Source organism: Hakea prostrata, chromosome 11, assembly GCF_041222555.1.
Source record: "Hakea prostrata isolate BN-2017 chromosome 11, UWA_Hpros_2, whole genome shotgun sequence".
In the NCBI taxonomy this organism is placed as follows: Eukaryota; Viridiplantae; Streptophyta; class Magnoliopsida; order Proteales; family Proteaceae; genus Hakea; species Hakea prostrata.
In genome coordinates this window covers 20,902,660-20,920,118 of record NC_142610.1, presented here as the reverse complement: position 1 = coordinate 20,920,118, position 17,459 = coordinate 20,902,660, and the positions used below count along the sequence as shown (strand labels likewise).

Below are 17,459 nucleotides of genomic sequence, written 5' to 3'. Positions count from 1 at the left end.
AGAACTACACTTGAAATGAAGAAAGAAGAAACCTTGCAAAACTTCACTGGGCTGTTTCCACCAGAAAAGATCATGGCATCATTGCAAAATGAGTCCAATGATGGAGATCTGCTTCAAATGTCTGCATCATGATAATAATACATCAAGCAATCTAGTATGGTATAACAGCTCAGATAAGCACGACGGTTCATTCAATGCCTCAACCTGCTGCTGCTACTACATTTCTCAGAAAAACAATATCCAGTAAGCATCTATTTCATAAGCAATTAATAAAAATAATCACATCATATACAACAGAGTGAAGATCCCTTCACACCATAGCAAGCAAGCAATAAAACCTAGAATACTTGGAGAAGAAAAATTACATTCCAAGTTACAACAAGTTGGCATGCAACTTAATAGATTTGTATGGTGGTGGTAGGATAGTAGGGAGGTCCATTTCCGGATGAGAAACCAAATATACCATCCATGCAACCCACCCAATTGAGAAGACCAAATTAGTGCAGCCGCCATCAGTGGTAAGTCACATTTCTGATTGCTTCACTAGATTACAGGTTGCATCAAGGAATTGAAGTACCTACATCCAGGCCCGAAGGCATTGGTCACATGTCATCTCCATCTGAGGTTGAACTATCAAGATGAGATGGGTTCATATGGAAAAGATAGCCATGGATGCTTCAGAGCTTCAGATGCTGTAGGACGCTTCTTTGGGTTTATTTCAAGGAGATGGGTAATGAAGTCAATGAAACCTTGGTCCCCCATCGGCAATCGGTGCCGTAGTGATGTTTTCTTAGGAATCAGGTATTCCAATATGTTAGTCTCCTGAAAGAAAACAGAACAAAAGCAAAAACAATGTAATTAAGAAACCCCAATGGTGTCTAAAAAATGTACTTAAATGTAACTAGAGAACTTTTTTTCAAGAGGATAGATGAGGAGAGAGAGAAAAAGGGGGGTTAGGATGCCACTGATGCTTTCTTCCAGTTTTATTCCTAATTCTGAAATAATTCAAGTGCAAAGGAAGATAAGGGAAGAAACTGACAATGAATAGTTTAATGGTAAATCTAGGAGGTAAGTGTAAGCAATGACATGATTAGATAAAAATCTCAACAGTGCAACCAAGCACAAATAAACATATTTTTGCAGCGCATGCTTGACTCTCAAAGATTGTTGGGTGCTTCTAAGGAGCAATTTTATAGATTAGACCATGGTTGAACCATCTCACTAGAGAAGACTAGATTGTGGATTCCCACACTGGCATGAGTTCCATGTGTCTCAGTACACTAAGCAAGAGGCACTAACTGTGTTGAAGAAAATATTTCTCATCCAGATTTTAACTCATCCAAAAATAATACCAGTAGAAAACTGCAGACAAAAATTGGAAAAAGAGTCTTTTGACAATTTGTGAAATTTGTAATGCATCTAGCAATGAAAGCAGTATAGCACATTAAAAGCTGGATCACATGCGTCAGGATTACATAACATGAACTTTGCTCTTACAAAATGTAACTCATTGTTTCAGTTAACAGAAACATCCGTGCAAGCTTACCATAACAGTGTTCTTCCCTCAACTACGACATCTTCTGAGAATTTTAGTCACACCTCCATTACCCCATTTCTTCATCTCCCACTTCTATCTTCCTTAACAATGCAACAGCAGCAACTCTTACAGATGCACTTTGAAAAAACCTATGCTAGAAGTTTCTTCTGCCATTACTGTAGTAACATAGATGCAACAATTTTTGTGCATGGCATAAACAGGTCGTGGAACGGTGATACAGAAGTCGGCAACTGCTTAGCTTTTCAAGGATTTCACCCATCATGTGAAGGTTCTGCCAATCAGGCCCATCCTGGATAGGCCAGCAGACAAAATGGACACTAGTATTCTTTTCTGTAAATGCCAATAGCAATATCTTCATATGAAAATCAAGCTTTCACCAACCATATCTCTTTATCAGGGCTTCTCTTCCTCTCCATCTATCCTCACTTGCTGCCCCCTTACTGAGCTTCGACGGAAGAATTACTCGGGGGTTTGGAATCATGCTATTCACAGAGCAAGGTTTGTTTTGATAAAGATTCTCAAGAATTTAGTCTACTAAGTGAATGATGGGGGGAAATATAATATCCAAAGTGCTCAGGAGTTCTCGACCTTGATGCTGCTCAAGCTGTGCCCCACTCCATCCATCTCGCTTCATTCTCATTTCCCTGCATACCCTCTTCTACATGTCTGTTGACAATTTCAGTGGGGCAACCAGATCACATGGTTCAGGAACTGAATTGGATGTTTCTCCAAGGTCATCTTGTCAGTGAACCCAATTCTTTACAGCAATGCTGAGTAAAGTAGGGTGAGACACTACAGTAGGGATGGTTCTTTTCTCTTACAGGTGAATTACACTGGGTGGCTATGTAAACCTAAACCTTCTGCCTTTATTTGGGGTTAAAGAAAACCTATACTCAATGTTGTATAATTTTGTAAAGTGAAACATATAGTGGCTAGTAATGCTAAGGGAAACTCAAAAGTGAGTAATCCTGCAACTTTCCTTTAAATTTATGCCATTCAATATAGCCCAATTTTTTAAAGCAGTCAACTTACTTTAGGAAAAACACTATCAATTCTAGAAGCAGATAAAACAAGCAAATGCACCAGACATCAACCCTGTAGTTCCCACCTCCCAATGATTGTGCACAGAAGCTATATTAGAGCAGAATTTGCTTTCCTGATTATTCCTAGAGCTGCAAAAATAATTTATGGGGGGATGACAAAGAACAGAATAAGAATGCTACACGGTGACTACTTTAAGAGAAGAAAAGCAATGGACAACGTCAAGCAATGGACGTCTTCAAATTAGTAATCAAACTGGCCTTGTAGTCTTATAGGGACGTGTATAGTGGAGGCTTTGACAGGTTTGGACAGTGGTTCTCACAGATTCGGGTTGGTGTAAATTTGTGATTTCCTACAACTTCAACCAAAGGAATTCCTATACCTAAGATTCCCCTTATTTCATGAGAAGTTTCTAGTCTTCCTAAACTTATGACTTTGGTATATTCTTCTGTCTCTGTGTGCTCAAATTAGAAACCCTTAATGTTATCGACAGGAACCGTTTACTGTTATCCATAACATTTTCTCTCCTTTGAGTTCATCTTTCAATTGTTTAATTGTCAATTTGTCATATAGTGGAGCTTTATCATAACCCTCCCTAGTAACTGTACCATGCGACAAGCGTGGATGGGGGTGGAATTGGAATGTGTTCGTGTATTATTCTTCAAGATACTATCAAACTTCTCCAAATCTCAAACCCAGGACTGAATTGGGTAGATTCTGTTTTCATGGGAGTCGAGGCCAGAGTAGGATTATACATAACATATACACAACAACAAGTGCTGCAAGTTGCAATAATTATTTCTATGGAGCAACTTCACATCTGTCTAGTGTACATTTCCATTTGATCAAATTAATAACTAGTTTCAGTTTCCCACTAAAAGCGAGGAAAATATAAACTACCTGATTTCTCTCATAGAGCACTTGGTTTTTGGTGAAGTATTTGTACGAGTCTCGCCCCTTTGCGAGCATGTCTTGGTCAACCAGACCAATGATTCCAATTACACGTGCAAGTAAAGTTGCAGGTGAATCATTTTGGAAGAGAACCTGCAGCAAGAAATGCCATATTTAATGAAATTGAAATCTAAAGAAACAACAGATTATCCCAAGATGACGGAAAAAAGGGAATCTGGAATCATCTCCAAATAAACATTACTGCTATCTTGATATTGCACAGAAAGTCATATAATGCTTGGTCCTAATAAAACAACTAGTCACCAGTTTGACAGTAAATCTGTCACATCAGTCAACATGACACATTTATATAGTGATTCACAAAAGTACATAAATCAACCCACCCAACAAAAAAATTTACAATTAGATGTGAAAAATTATCAACATATAAAGGGAGGTGAAAGAAGGGGGAAAACATTGAAGAATCACAATGGCAAGTAATGAGATTGACACATACTCAGCACTGATCTACTAAGTGAGGAAGTAATATTAACAATTAAAGCAATTTCCTTGGTGTGCCAGGTGTCATAAGAATTGAGAAGCAAACTTACAATTACAGATTAAAGCAGAGACAATGACATAGATCACTTTACATCTAGTCATTCATGAAATTAATATAAATTTCTCTAATTTGAGTCTTCCCAGCATTCTCACTGCAGCACACTCCTAAGACTTTTTACTCGCTTTTGTCTGATTTCCTAAGATCCAAATTTGATCTTGAACAGATTTTGGATTAGTTGCAAGGGTGGACCTTGGTGCAATGGTTGGTGCACCACAGTTGTAGCCTGAAATTTTGAAACAGCCACTCAGCAAAAGTTTTTGGGGCAAGGCTGCATAGGAAAATGCCCCTCCCCCACCCCCGGGGGAAACCCTGCTTCTGCATAAGCCTTTGGGACCAGGTTCGTCCTTTTACATCGAAAGATATGATTTCCCATCTGGTTCCCTAGTAGCTTCAGAATTTTTAAATTTTTATATAAATTGCTGTGATAAACCAGCAAGGTTTTTTTTAAGGTAGTCATCACATCCTCTAGTTTAAGTCATTCGTTTCCCCAAATTTTGCTTCAAACCCCTCTTTGTGAGTGAAAGTTTGCTTCTATGAACGAAGAATAAGATCAACCCCCCCCCCCCCCACCAATGAAAAGATAAATCAATAATAAGTACATAAACAAATAAAAATAGACTGCCATGATACAAAAATTGGAAACCATGACTGTTGAAGATACACCATCCAAGTTTAAGTTGCTCACGGCTCACCCACTGAGAAAATTCTCAACTTAAGCATTGTAGGCATCTAATGGAACTAGACTCTCGTGAGGATGTTAAAGACCATGATTCTCCACAAGACTTGGTTCTTGAAAAAGTTATTATAGTCTTCACTCTATTTGTTAATAATAAAAAATGCAAGAGGAATGAAAGAATGTATGGTCCAAATTTCATAGTCTATTACTGCATTCTTTGCATTTGAGACAAATTCAAGTTCAAATTTTGTGGTTAGTTGGAGGAAAAATTCCACTAACTCAACAAGATCTCAAGCCAACTCTCTTTATTGAATTAGCAAGATGAGCCTCAAGATCGAGATCTTAAACCATGGGTTAGCATCGGATGTCAGCTGTGAATGTCAAACATGAGAGAAGGTGCCAGCGTGAGTGGCAAGGGGAGCCTAGGGTTATAGGAAGGAGATGGTACTAAGGGCATAATTATAATTTTATGATGCCCCATATTAGTAAAGGTAAAATGGTCATTACCTTAAAGACATTTTCTTTAAGATGGGTTGGTTATTTTATGAGGATGATGCTACCTACAAAAGGCCAATGCCAACTATGCAAAGCACCATGAGGGTTCGATGACATGGGCAGAGTATGTAAACCATTCGCAGAGCAGGTCTACGAGGTTGAGACGATGGAGCCACCATGGCACAACAGCTATTATTAGGTTATTCACAGATGTGATGTGTGTTGTAAATTTGTAAGTTGTAATTCATTCATATATTGTTATGTTATGCACTTATACTGTTTTAACTGTGTACTATTGATTACTGACTTCTACGCTTGTACTTGACTACTTGTATATTGAATTATGAGTTGTTTTCTACTTTTATTTTTTGTTGCATTTTAATGAAGATCTTAGCCTTCTCTCGCATCATATCCATATCTACATTGGTTAAAATGCATGTTCCATACTTCGAGCTTCACCCGCATGTAAGTATGCATGTGCTGATCAAGAACACCACTTTGGTTTAAGTCTCAGCAAAAATAATAGTTCTAATGTGTTTCTTGACCTCAAACTAGGCTAGATATCGAAAACTAGGCCAAAATGACCCCAAAAACCCACCGAGATGAAAGGTCAAAATTAAAAAAAAAAAGAAGATTCTGAAATTTTGCACCTTGGTACAAGTGTATTCATAATATTATATCAAAAAATAAAAATAAAATAAAATTAAAAAGAAGAAAAAAAGCAGACACCAAACATAAGCAATGTGTATTCGTTAAGTGCTAACAAGGCTTGTCTCCAGCTTGGACCGAAGAAAGAATCTGAACAACTCGGCAACACCTTGACAATTTTGGTTATCGCTAAAGCTATCCTCCACAAAAATGCTTCATTTCACTGGTGTATACAGCTAAGAGAATTTCAGCAACAATGTTAGTTGCCAAGGTAAGGCCTAGGTATCAAGAACATCGGTCACGTAGGGGGAGGGAGATGGGGGGCACCTCAGTAACCTGGCACTACACAGCAATGCATCAGGCTTGCCTAAAGACCATGACAACTGCAGCAACAATCAACAATTTTCCCTCGAACGAGTAATACCAGGGGAAGCATCTATAACTTGAGTGAACCAAGTCTGACCTGAAGATAAGCTTTAAAACATGTCCCACTAACCATTAACACTGATGTGCTATGCAGAAAACATGTTGGAACTTGGAAACCAATCTCTTCTAGTTCAGGGCGAAAAAGATTTCAGATCTTTGAACACTCAGCGGGACTAACTGTTTGCTAAATTAGAAACAGTATAAAAAGAAAAATAATGATAGTGACGCAGCAATGAAGAGGTATTGCACAACTTACATTTCCACTACAAAGTTCAGCCAAGATACAGCCCAGCGACCATATATCTATCTTCTTATCATAAGGAAGCCCCAAGATAACCTCTGGTGCACGATAGGACCTAGATTGTACATACGAGCAGAGGTGATCTGTTTCAAAGCAGCTACTCCCGAGGTCTATAACCTTCACCTCACATCTACTGTAGCTCTTCACCAAAATATTCTCAGGCTTCAAATCACAATGAATAAGACCAAGTCCATGTAAAAATTGAAGAGCCTCCAAACACTGAATAGTGATTGACTGCAAATACAGATTCCAAAACAGGAAATCATGTGTCAGCATAGCAAATTAAAAAACTGCATATGAAATACTTCAACTTTTTGACAAGAATGAGAACCGAACAAAACCTGCAATCTTGGCATTGTGAAGTAAACCTCGCCACCAGACTCCCTATTGAATTTGTGAAATTCATATAAATTTGCCTTAAGAAGTTCACATACAATCAGCAAATGCTCCTGGACATGTTAAATACATGTCAGAAACAACTTCAACATGCAGCAAATAAAGAACCAAATTGAGCATCTTCAAAGTTGGAAATGACTGAAACAACAACACTGCCCCCACATACAAATTTTCTAGTGTATACAGAGAGAGCAACAGCAGCACCAGCAAAGAACCCTTATATAAAACCCCAATCCAACACACCTCACATATGAAAACCCAACTAATGCAAAGGGTGTGGCCAGCTTAACAATGGGAGAATTGAAAAAGGAAAGAGAATTTTTTAAGAGGGGGTTGGGAATTGCAGGGGAAAGCAAAAGAAACTGCACAAGCCCACACTCTGAAAGACCAAAACATTCAAACTTCCATCTTGATTCACTTTAGCAATTAAAAGAGTACAATCAAATATATAAGGGAAGTAATAAGACTCCTACTAAAGTCTAAGACCATAACAACCTGGAATAACCTTGCAATTCAACTCTAAGTCTCTTAACTATAACTCTCTCTTATATAGGAAGCTAAAACAAATAAAGACTAAAAATAAAATACTGAAATAATTTAATAAATAAGTCCAACCCTTGTTGGAAGAGAACCCACCGGACTAATTCTTTTTGAGGTTGGGCCTCCAAAGCCTAACATGCCAGTCTGACCAGGTCTAGTTATTATGCTAACCAACCCTTCAACAAAAACAGCAGCGAAGAATGCATTCAGAAATTGCACAACTAACCCTGGATACAAATAGTCACTGATGCAGGATCTCCAAAGCTCAATATTATGATATGCGTGGATTAGGGCTCTTGATGTAAAAAGAAAACGGTATGAGCAGAAGAGATTGAGATGTTGTCACAGGGATGTAGTTATCACTTAAAAGGTACAAATGGAAACTTACAAAGTTACATGACTACACAAGTATGCAGCGGAGTACTGCCTTCGAAACTAAGGTCTCACCAGATGATAAGCCGATTAGTCATAAAAATACATATTTTATTCTTAAATCATCAACATCAATCACCTATACATCAAAACCAATACCCATCAGCCCAACCCTGCAACCACTGCATGTCCCTTCAAAGCCTATAGGTCTCAAACTAAGAAACTAGACGTTGAAACTTTCATAAAAAGAACTCCACCAAAACAGATACAGCATTCATATGTCATATCAAGAGAAACTCAAACTATAATAACCACCTCCTAACAGACTTCTGACACCTGTTTCTTTACTCATCCCAAGTACCCTTTTTTCCTCCCTCTTTTTGGTATTTTTTTTTTGGGTTGCAGTGCGGGTGTTGTGGTGGGGCAGGTGGCAAGGGGAAATGAAGACAAGCTTAAATTTTATAAAAGCTAATCCCAAACTAGGAACTGAAAAATATAGGCAGTCTTAGGATTAAGCAGTTAGGATCATGCTCCAGTTTCAATCAAAGGTACTGTTCCTGAATCTCCTGATTACAAGTCAGACATGCAAACCTGTATAAAAATCTAACACGTGGATTGTTAGATCTTGAAAAGACCTGCTTCGGGAAAAAAGAATGCAAGACATGAATAGAACTAATTTATTGACCATAAGATACAGATCCAAACAGAATTTCAGGGTCAAGTAAATCAGCATTCTAAGAAAAAAATTATCTTAATTTGCAGCAGTAGAGCAAGAATGTGCAAATTAAACAGGAGTGTAAACTAGATATGCACAATGTAGCTGCAGGTGCAGTGCAGTATAGATTAGATCTAACCCAAAATTCTTGAATAGCAAAATAGAATAGACAGACAGAGAGAAAGAGAGAATGATAAAACAGGTTATGAGTCTTATGACTTAGAAGCCTAACTGAATCTCAGGCTAAGAATCCACCTTACACCCTGAATCCTCAGCACAAAGAAAAACTTAGGATTTATTTAATCAGATTGATGTGAGGTCCAGGAGGCCCATAGTCCGTATTTATAGCTACTCCAAAATCCCAGTGACTGTCATAATGAGACCTTGCACCATGCAACAAATAAGAAAACTCCAATCTGACCCATTTAGACCCCATTAAGTGTCCCCCCCCCCCCCCCCCCCAAAAAAAAAAATGGAAAAAGGAAAAAGAAAAAACCGAAACACATGTACAGCAAAAGCTTTATTTTCCATTAAACAATCCTATTTTCTGTTATTTATAAGCATCAAAAGTTATCAGAAGAAGCCACTTTTGCTATTATTCCAATAGTCTACAACCCATCTCAAACTCATCTGTTAGAAGGTTAATGTCAAGCCTCATTTTCTATACTTTCTTCTCCTTGTACCCAATATCTGAGACTTATGGGCTAATCAACTGTACAGTAATGTAATGAAGAATTTGCTAACTCAAGTTCATCAGCCAATATAATTAACTCTCCCTTCCTAAAGTAATAACTATAAAGCAGACGAAAGAAGAAGCACCATGTATGAGGTTTGCCAGAGACGATTCAAATTATTCAATATAAGGTAAACCAAAACCTGGAAAGTGCATAAGTTCAGAGTTCCTTTGCAGAAGAGGATCTTGAACTCATCCCTCTGATAGAGGGGTAGTACGTTAATATTCAGGCTTTACATTCAACATTAAGTTAACAAAAGTTTATCAGTACATCACTTACTCGAAAATAGAAGTAATCATACAACCGTAGTATATGGTACTTGTCAGCAGGGTCATGCTTATTGATAAACTTGAGAAGCTTTATTTCGTCCAGGCTCTGATCAAAAAAATCTTTGTTGTTCTTTATAATTTTAACACAGACATCCATTCCTGTGTGCAAGTCATGTGCTTGAATGGCTTTACTGAATGCAGCTGATCCAAGATATTCAGTGACATGATACCGCCCAGCGATTACAGAATTTAGTACAACATGGAAATTTTTGTCCTCCTCAAAGCCAGTTCTGAGCGACAGGAAAAAAACAACTCAGAGAAACTGCTACATAGAACTAAACAAAAGTAAAAGGAAACAGTGGCCGACTTACACAAAATAAACAAGAATATCAAGGGTTAGAGACCAAAAAAGAACCTCTACAAGTTGCACTAGAATCAGTATATGACCCAAAACTTGCCTGTTTTTTCTATGAACAACCTTCAAGTTAAAAGTTTCAAATTCTTCCTCCTGGGCCTTTATCTGTCTCACTTGTTCCTGGACAGCTGCTGCCTCTTCATCTTCTAATGTGATCCCTGGATCTTCCTCTCTTACATCACTAGCTTTGTCATCTTCACCTTTCTTAATATGTTCTCTTTCTGTATATCCATAATTTGAGACTGTCGAAGCACTAGAATTGCCAGACCTTATAACATTAGCCACATTTTCATACCTCGAATTCTTAACAGGTGATGAATCATTGCTCCTCCGCTTCCACGTAGCATGCATGTCATCAGTCCCTACAAAACTATTGTCAAAATCATCTGTATCATCACCTGTAACAGCAGTTCCCTTGCCCGACCATAAAGATTTACCAGAGTTAGCCTGAAATGAGTCCTGGCCTCTTTGGGGTGGGAAAGAAAACCCAGTATCACCATAATTTGCAGTCATAGTACAGGATGCCTTATCAATCCCCACAACATATTTATCAGAACCCTGCTTAGCTGCCCTGGCATGCTGCAAATGCCGGTATGCACCAATACCAACACCATGATCTTGGAAGTATTCCAAATCACCTTCACTGCTTCCTCCAACCAAACTTTCCCGTACTTCGCTGCCGATATCAGCTGCATCACTGTTGATACCCACACCAATGGATCTAACAGAACCATGCTGGTCATCATCAATACAGAGATCATCTGGTCGAGGCCTTTCACAATCATTTGGAACTCTCTCACTGCTTGACATGATAAGATCATTTGTTTGTGCAACAAAACCTTGCCAGACAGGCTCAGCATGCATCAAGTTTAGTTCCTTCCCATTCATCAATTGCCCATCATGCTGAGCTATTAGCTCATCTTCATCATTTGTTCCATATATTTCAGATATTGAAATCCCCATAGGATCATCTGAAGCACCCACTTGTTCAATATTTCTTCCCTGAAAATATTGCTCGCCAGCGAAGTAACAGTCCTCCTCAGCAAACAATTGACCATCCTCATCTTTTGTTGGACCTCTTTCCTGCTGATCTTGAACACCACCAAGCACCATACCTTTTTCGTTATCACTTGGGTAGTCAATTTCATGAGCCAGAAACCAAGTTTCATCTTCAATTGGTTGTCTCATGTATCCCACATCATCATCATCGTCATACTCATCAGAGTCCCAATACTCATTTGGATAGTCAACTGACTCACTCAAGCCATCACCAATGGTGGCGAAACCAGAAACTAAATCAGAATTATCCTCAGCAATGCCCTGACTTACAGAAAGCCAACTACTTCCAATGGTCCTCTTTCCACCTGTAATCATCATTCCCCAAAAAGAAATAAATTTCATCAATTTAGACGAAATCCACAAAGAAGTAAATATAGACTGTGACAAAATGATAACAGGCAAGGAACATTTAATTTGAAAAGTGTAAAGTAAGAAAGGAAGAAAGAGAGCATAAGTCCCAATCCCAGAAACCAGAATGTAATCAGATAAAGAAGTCTACTGTAACTCCATTAGAGTTAACAAAAACTCACTTGTTTTTGTTTTAGATATCATCAATGACAATAAAATTTTAGAAAAATGATAGCATCGGCTCTTCTTTATCCTCACCCTACTATTTAATCTTCCCAATTTCCCTCAACTTCCTCCATAGCATTAGTGCAGCATCCCATATCACAAAACTCTTAACGCCACATCATGAACAAAAGTCTAATTGATGCAGGTAAACCAAAAGGGGAATAAAGGGAGGGGTAGAGCTTATTTTAATCAAAACAAGTCAGGTTGGATTATATATGCCCTGGGTCTTTTGTTCAATCACTTTAGCTCAAGACAACAGCCATGCATCCAGGCACCTTGGTCACTTCTGATGCCTAGTTGATGTCAAGGCTAGATGCCATGACAGCTATACGACCAATGTGTGTGTGTCTGTTTTTTTCTTTTTTGGAAGGGGGGACTTTAGAAACTAAAACTTGAAAAATAAAATAGAATTTGAATTTCTGGCTACTACCCAAAGCATTGTTGATTTGTCCCCCCCCCCCCCCCCAAAAAAAAAAGATCCAATATAGCTTATCTTCTTCCAGAGTTTGAATTATGTTTATTGGCTATAATTATGTAGGACTATTGATGCAGATAAATAAGCTAAGGGCTCATTCCTTTGGAAATAAGCCTTTGGTTGGCTAATGTATTGTATTCCACTTGAACAGGCCTAAAATGTGGGTATAGGTTTGCTTCTATTCCTTGCAAAAGTATCAGTAATTATTTAATAGGTGATTCTATTCATCTAAGTTAGGACAACTCCTATTTACAGTAAGAGCGCATATTTCAGTTTTCCTAGCTGAAATTAGGAGTATCCATTTCAGTCAATTTAAGCAATATGAGGAAGCTAAGCCTCTTTCATGATTTGATTAATAAAATTTGAGTTGCCTTTGGCTACCAGAAACTATGAGAAATAGAATGGGAGGGAGACCCAACGCCTGAGATAGGTAACCTCCTTCTCCTTTCTCTATTTTACCACACAGTATATTTCTGTTTTAACTCTAATCAAAAGTTGCCGCTGAAACCACTGCTGAGTGTTGAGGTTATTTTGGACTTGCATCCCATATCATATTCCTATTATTCTTGCCATTCCCTGTTTTAAGCTCTTTCTATACATTTAGTAATTTGCTTATTAAATCTGAATCCTTAACCAGATTCCTCACAAACTTGGGGAATCAAAGGCCTACCCTAGAGCTAAACTCAACCTGGTTTTAATGGTCGTCTGATTTTCTTTTCATGTCCCACTTGAAAATCTATCACGTTGGTGAATTCGGGTTTCAGATTTAATGTTGGTCTATTTACTTCCTGATTTCTTTCAAGTCTTGGGGGTTCAATAGTGTCTATCAAGGGTAGAACTCGTACCAGACAGGGGGGAGGGAGGAGTCTACCGTTCTGAGTGGACTTTATTTCAGTTTAATCATTCTTCCCAGAACTTTCGAGAGTTCGATCGTGTCTTGAGATCTTGCTCTTGAGAATAGATCTAGCATATTTCAGCGGTCTACTTTGCATTGGACTTGGATCTAATTGTTAAGGCACACCTACTTACTACAAAGTCATGATTTTCAGTGAATCCTCCATCTTCTCAGCCCCTACCCAGCAAATAGTTTACGTATCTTTAGGTCTCAACCACACTCGCCCTCCTCATCAGATTCCCCAAGCTATACCAACCCCCTTCACAAAGAGAAAACTAAAGTATAATAAACAAATATCCATGCCTTGAAATTAGTGGAGCAGCACATTATCTGCAACCCAAACAGATAAAGTAATTTTGTTACGGATCATCTTAAGGCACAAGCTCAATGAAAAAACAAACTGTGAAATAGTTCGCAACAAAAAAAAATTCAAGAATACATAAATAACAAATGATGGAAGCATGATGATATATGTACAATTAACACAACCAAAACACACCAAAAAAAACATGAAGAGCGATAGCAAAACCTACACATATTAAGAATACCAAAAGTGGCAGGAGACAAAATGTACAGTTATCCTGAACAAATTCATTCAAAAGCTTGAAGGACAGTGAGTGTGGTTAGCAAGATATCACAGCAAGCATCAAAGACACAGATAAGCTAATTCATGACCACGCCAAAAAAATCGTAATTAACAAACCTGCTAAACTTATTTCTTGTCCAACTGGAACATCCAAAAAGGATCCAATAAATGAAGTCGCATCCAAGTTGTTGAGCTTTGATTCATGTCCATAGTGATCAAACTTTTCCTCCCAGTGAATGTTTGCTGGCTTGTCCTCCGACTTTAGTTTAACAGGTGGCAATCTTGGAAACTCCTCCTTGTGATTCCCAGAAATGAGTGGTAAATCGAAGCTACAGACATTCTTCGGATCTGAAATTCCCAGGGGTTTCCCCAAAAATATAGCTCTTCCAACCTCATCCACCTGCTCCTTCATGACTGCCCTGATATCATTAGTCTCTGATTTCCCCATTCCTCCCTTTCTATTGTCCCCAGAAGCAAGAGCACTTCCATAACTAGTTGTTGCCTCACCTTTGGAGAATGGGTAAACAGTCTTGACCGGGCGCTCTTTCTGATGATCTAAAGATGATATAGGTTGCTCATTATTTGACCACAGGCCATCCATTAAGTCATCCTTAGAGGATTTAGGATTAGGTCCACATTGCTGAGCAAGTTCTTGGTGGTCACTTATATGAGTCCTCTCAGGTTTCAGTTCTAAACTGGATTTACTGGCATTTGCACTTCCAGGCCATGAAATTTTTGGTTCCCCAGACAAACCCATCTCTGCAGCATATTCTCCAGATTTTGTCACCCCAATAAACTTGTCCCTTTTATCTGGAGCATGAGAACCTTCCTTTGACTGTTCAGATATCTGAAGCTCTGAAAATTTGGTACTATTAGTACCAGCATCCTTCTGCAATGCATCAAAAGGACCATTATTGAGATTAAATTTCCAAAGGTGCATATCGGGTGGGTTGTCCTCAGAACCTTGCCCAAAAGAGAAGCTACTCTCACTTGTCCCAACCAAGTCACGAGGCATATTCCTTTCTCCAACAGAAGAGGAAGGTTTCCATTTGCTATCGTAGCCATTTCTACTGGTACCATACTCAATCTCCTTCACAATAAGCTCATTCAAAGCTTCACCACTCCTTTGAGCATCTGATCCCCGATTGCTTACCTTTGGTTTTTCCTCTTCCTCTTCTTTCAACTGATTGCCGGTCTCCTTTTCTTTCATGATGGGTTTTTGAAGTGATCCATTTAAAACCGAGTGGCTACTGAGTTCACCAAGCAAAGCAGCCTCAGCCTTTGTAAATCGATTTCTTCTGAGGAATTCCAAAATGAAATCTACCGAGTCAGCCATTCCCAACAACTACCCCCAAGAACCCACCTACAAGCGTATACTAAACAGAAGAGGTCGTGACACCTGAAAAACACCAAAGCAAAATGTACAACACGATAATGAGCATAAACCCAAATTAAGAAATAAACAATGAAACTATCTGCTATGACATTTTCAAAAACACTCAAGCAAACCCAAATCCACCTTTCTAAGTTCAAGTAACTCTGAGAACAAATAGACCAAAAAAGCTCTATTTTCTAGTTACGAGTAATTCTGTTACTAGAACACTCACCAGGTGAAAACACATATCCCATTCCAGAAACCCTAAACAGATTTCTAAACAAAACCCAATGAATACCAGTCCGCAAATGCAAAGATCCGAAACTTCAAAGGAAAAAGCACCTTAATAAAACCTCCGAAAGCTGCGAGAACAGGAGAAATGCAACTCCTCCCCCACCCACCCACCCCCAAAAAGTAAAATAAAAAACAACCCAACAAAACCCACCTAGTTTAGTCTTCAAATACCAAAGCTTTGTGTTTTAAAAGGGAAAAAAAAAACAAGGTATTGGGGAGAAATTTTAAGGAGAGATTATGGACTTACAGATCGAAAGAGAAGTTCGATTAGATACGAGACGAAGAAGCAAAGCTAATAGCTTTCCATAGGTTTTGGACGAAACGAGGTAGAATTGGATACCATCGCCTCTGGATTCCATCGCCATTAAAAAAATTACAGCATCAATAACAAGGACAACAAAAACAATACCACAGGAGCATTGCTTCTTTTTTTTTTTTTTTTTTCTTCTTTTTTCTCTTTTTCCCACGAATTTGAAATCTGAATTCTTCAGAGCAAACAACGTATCAAGGAAAAGAACATTATAAAAATCAGTAATTAAATATTTTAAAATAAGAGGACCTTCGTGGAATCGTGGGGTGATGGGGCTCCTCTCCTCTCTCTCTCTCTTCTCTCTTCTCTCTCTGTGCTGCTCTGCAAACATTTTGGGCTCGTCCTTTTCCTGTCAGGTTCTTCATTTCCTCAAAGCCCCTAATCATTTGACGAATTTCCACAATTTTCCCCATTCTTCAGCTTTGACTCCTTGGAAGGAAAAGGGGTAAACAAGGGATATGAATTAATGAGATCAATAGAGGAACTTTATTTTAGGCACTGTTTGTATATGCAAGAGATCAGCACCTAGGGCAAAAAAAAAATTTCCTCTTATATTGACAAAGCATATCCATGGAGAGGAAACCATTTATACACTTTCAAATAAATTCTTTGTTCATATATTTCAAGTTTTAGATTAATTATAGTTGACAAAACTAGCACTAAGTGAATCAAAATCTCTAAGTTTTCTATTTAAATTTGTCAATTTTGAGAGTCCACTAATGGTCAACGAGCAAACCTCCATCCGAAAGTGGTTTATAGTTCCGTTCAATTTCTTACTTGATAAATGATTAATATGATCATTTCAAACAATTTACTGATTCATACTTCTATGACAGTCTCGAACAACGAAGAAAATCAAAGACTGCACCTGACATTTTAATCATCCTAGAAACGTACTAGTTGGTTGCATCATAAAATTGTCCTTCCAAATTATTAGACGTGGAGGTACAAACATGTAGGTAGGTCTCCATATTTACTTCTATTTTACCTTCCACTATTCATTAAATTGATTCTGGGAATATCTTCCACAACTTGCACCTAAAAAACACATTTGGACCTCTACCAAGTCAATAACGTATACCCATACAAATAACTTTTATTAATGTTCCTTTAATTATTCTTGTGGGAAAAGGATATCATTTGTAACACTTTTATTAGTTTATGTACTTATTTAAATTCAATTTATATTGAAAATGCCTATTTTGAAACTTCCATAGTGGTCCAAACTCCTAGTGATGTGCCAGCTAAAAAATACCATACCAACATGATGTGTTAAAAGGTATGTTTGTTGGCCTTTAGATGGTTTGGCACCAGCAATAAAGAGAGATCGATAGCAACTTAACATGAAAAATAAATTATAAATTCAAACCTTTGATCTTGTAAATTTAATTATAACATGTAAAAATTTTCAAATAATCTTAGAGTGTCACAAACGATTACCCAAGATGAAGATGTATACGTCTCAAATAATTTTTCATTCACGTAAGCAAGTCTTATCTGTAACATCATTGTCATATATTACATATGTCAACATTTATATTACTTAAGGGTTTTTTTATTATTATTTTTTTCTATCAATTCTCATCATCTATTATGTCTATTTAAAAGAAATATGTGCAAGAATTCATTATTGGTCAATAATGAAAAATGGTTTGATGAATTTTGTAAAAAAATAAGTTTGATATGTCAAAATAATTAAAATAATTAAAAAATAATTGTTATAAAATAATAGTGAACAAGTAAGAAAAGAAAAAAGAACAGGGGGGGGGGGGGGGGGCGGGGGGGGCGGCCCG

At 37.9% G+C, this 17,459-nt stretch overlaps 1 protein-coding gene across 2 annotated transcripts; it reads right to left on the bottom strand.

Moving 5' to 3' along the window:
- Positions 1-266: 266 nt before the first annotated feature.
- On the bottom strand, positions 267-16,158 carry LOC149000801 (uncharacterized). 2 transcript variants are annotated; one of them, XM_089139398.1, is made up of 8 exons: positions 15,604-16,158; positions 13,805-15,086; positions 10,143-11,463; positions 9,695-9,974; positions 7,000-7,107; positions 6,614-6,892; positions 3,500-3,643; positions 267-822 (listed from the first exon to the last, which is right to left on the bottom strand). In XM_089139398.1, the coding sequence occupies exons 2-8, from the start codon at positions 15,021-15,023 to the stop codon at positions 634-636; spliced, it is 3,540 nt and encodes a 1,179-aa protein (XP_088995524.1). In that variant the 5' UTR covers positions 15,024-15,086; positions 15,604-16,158; the 3' UTR covers positions 267-633. The 2 variants fall into 2 exon arrangements, with proteins under 2 accessions (XP_088995524.1, XP_088995525.1); XM_089139399.1 differs by lacking the exon at positions 15,604-16,158 and adding an exon at positions 15,295-15,437.
- Between the last annotated feature and the right edge of the window lie 1,301 nt (positions 16,159-17,459).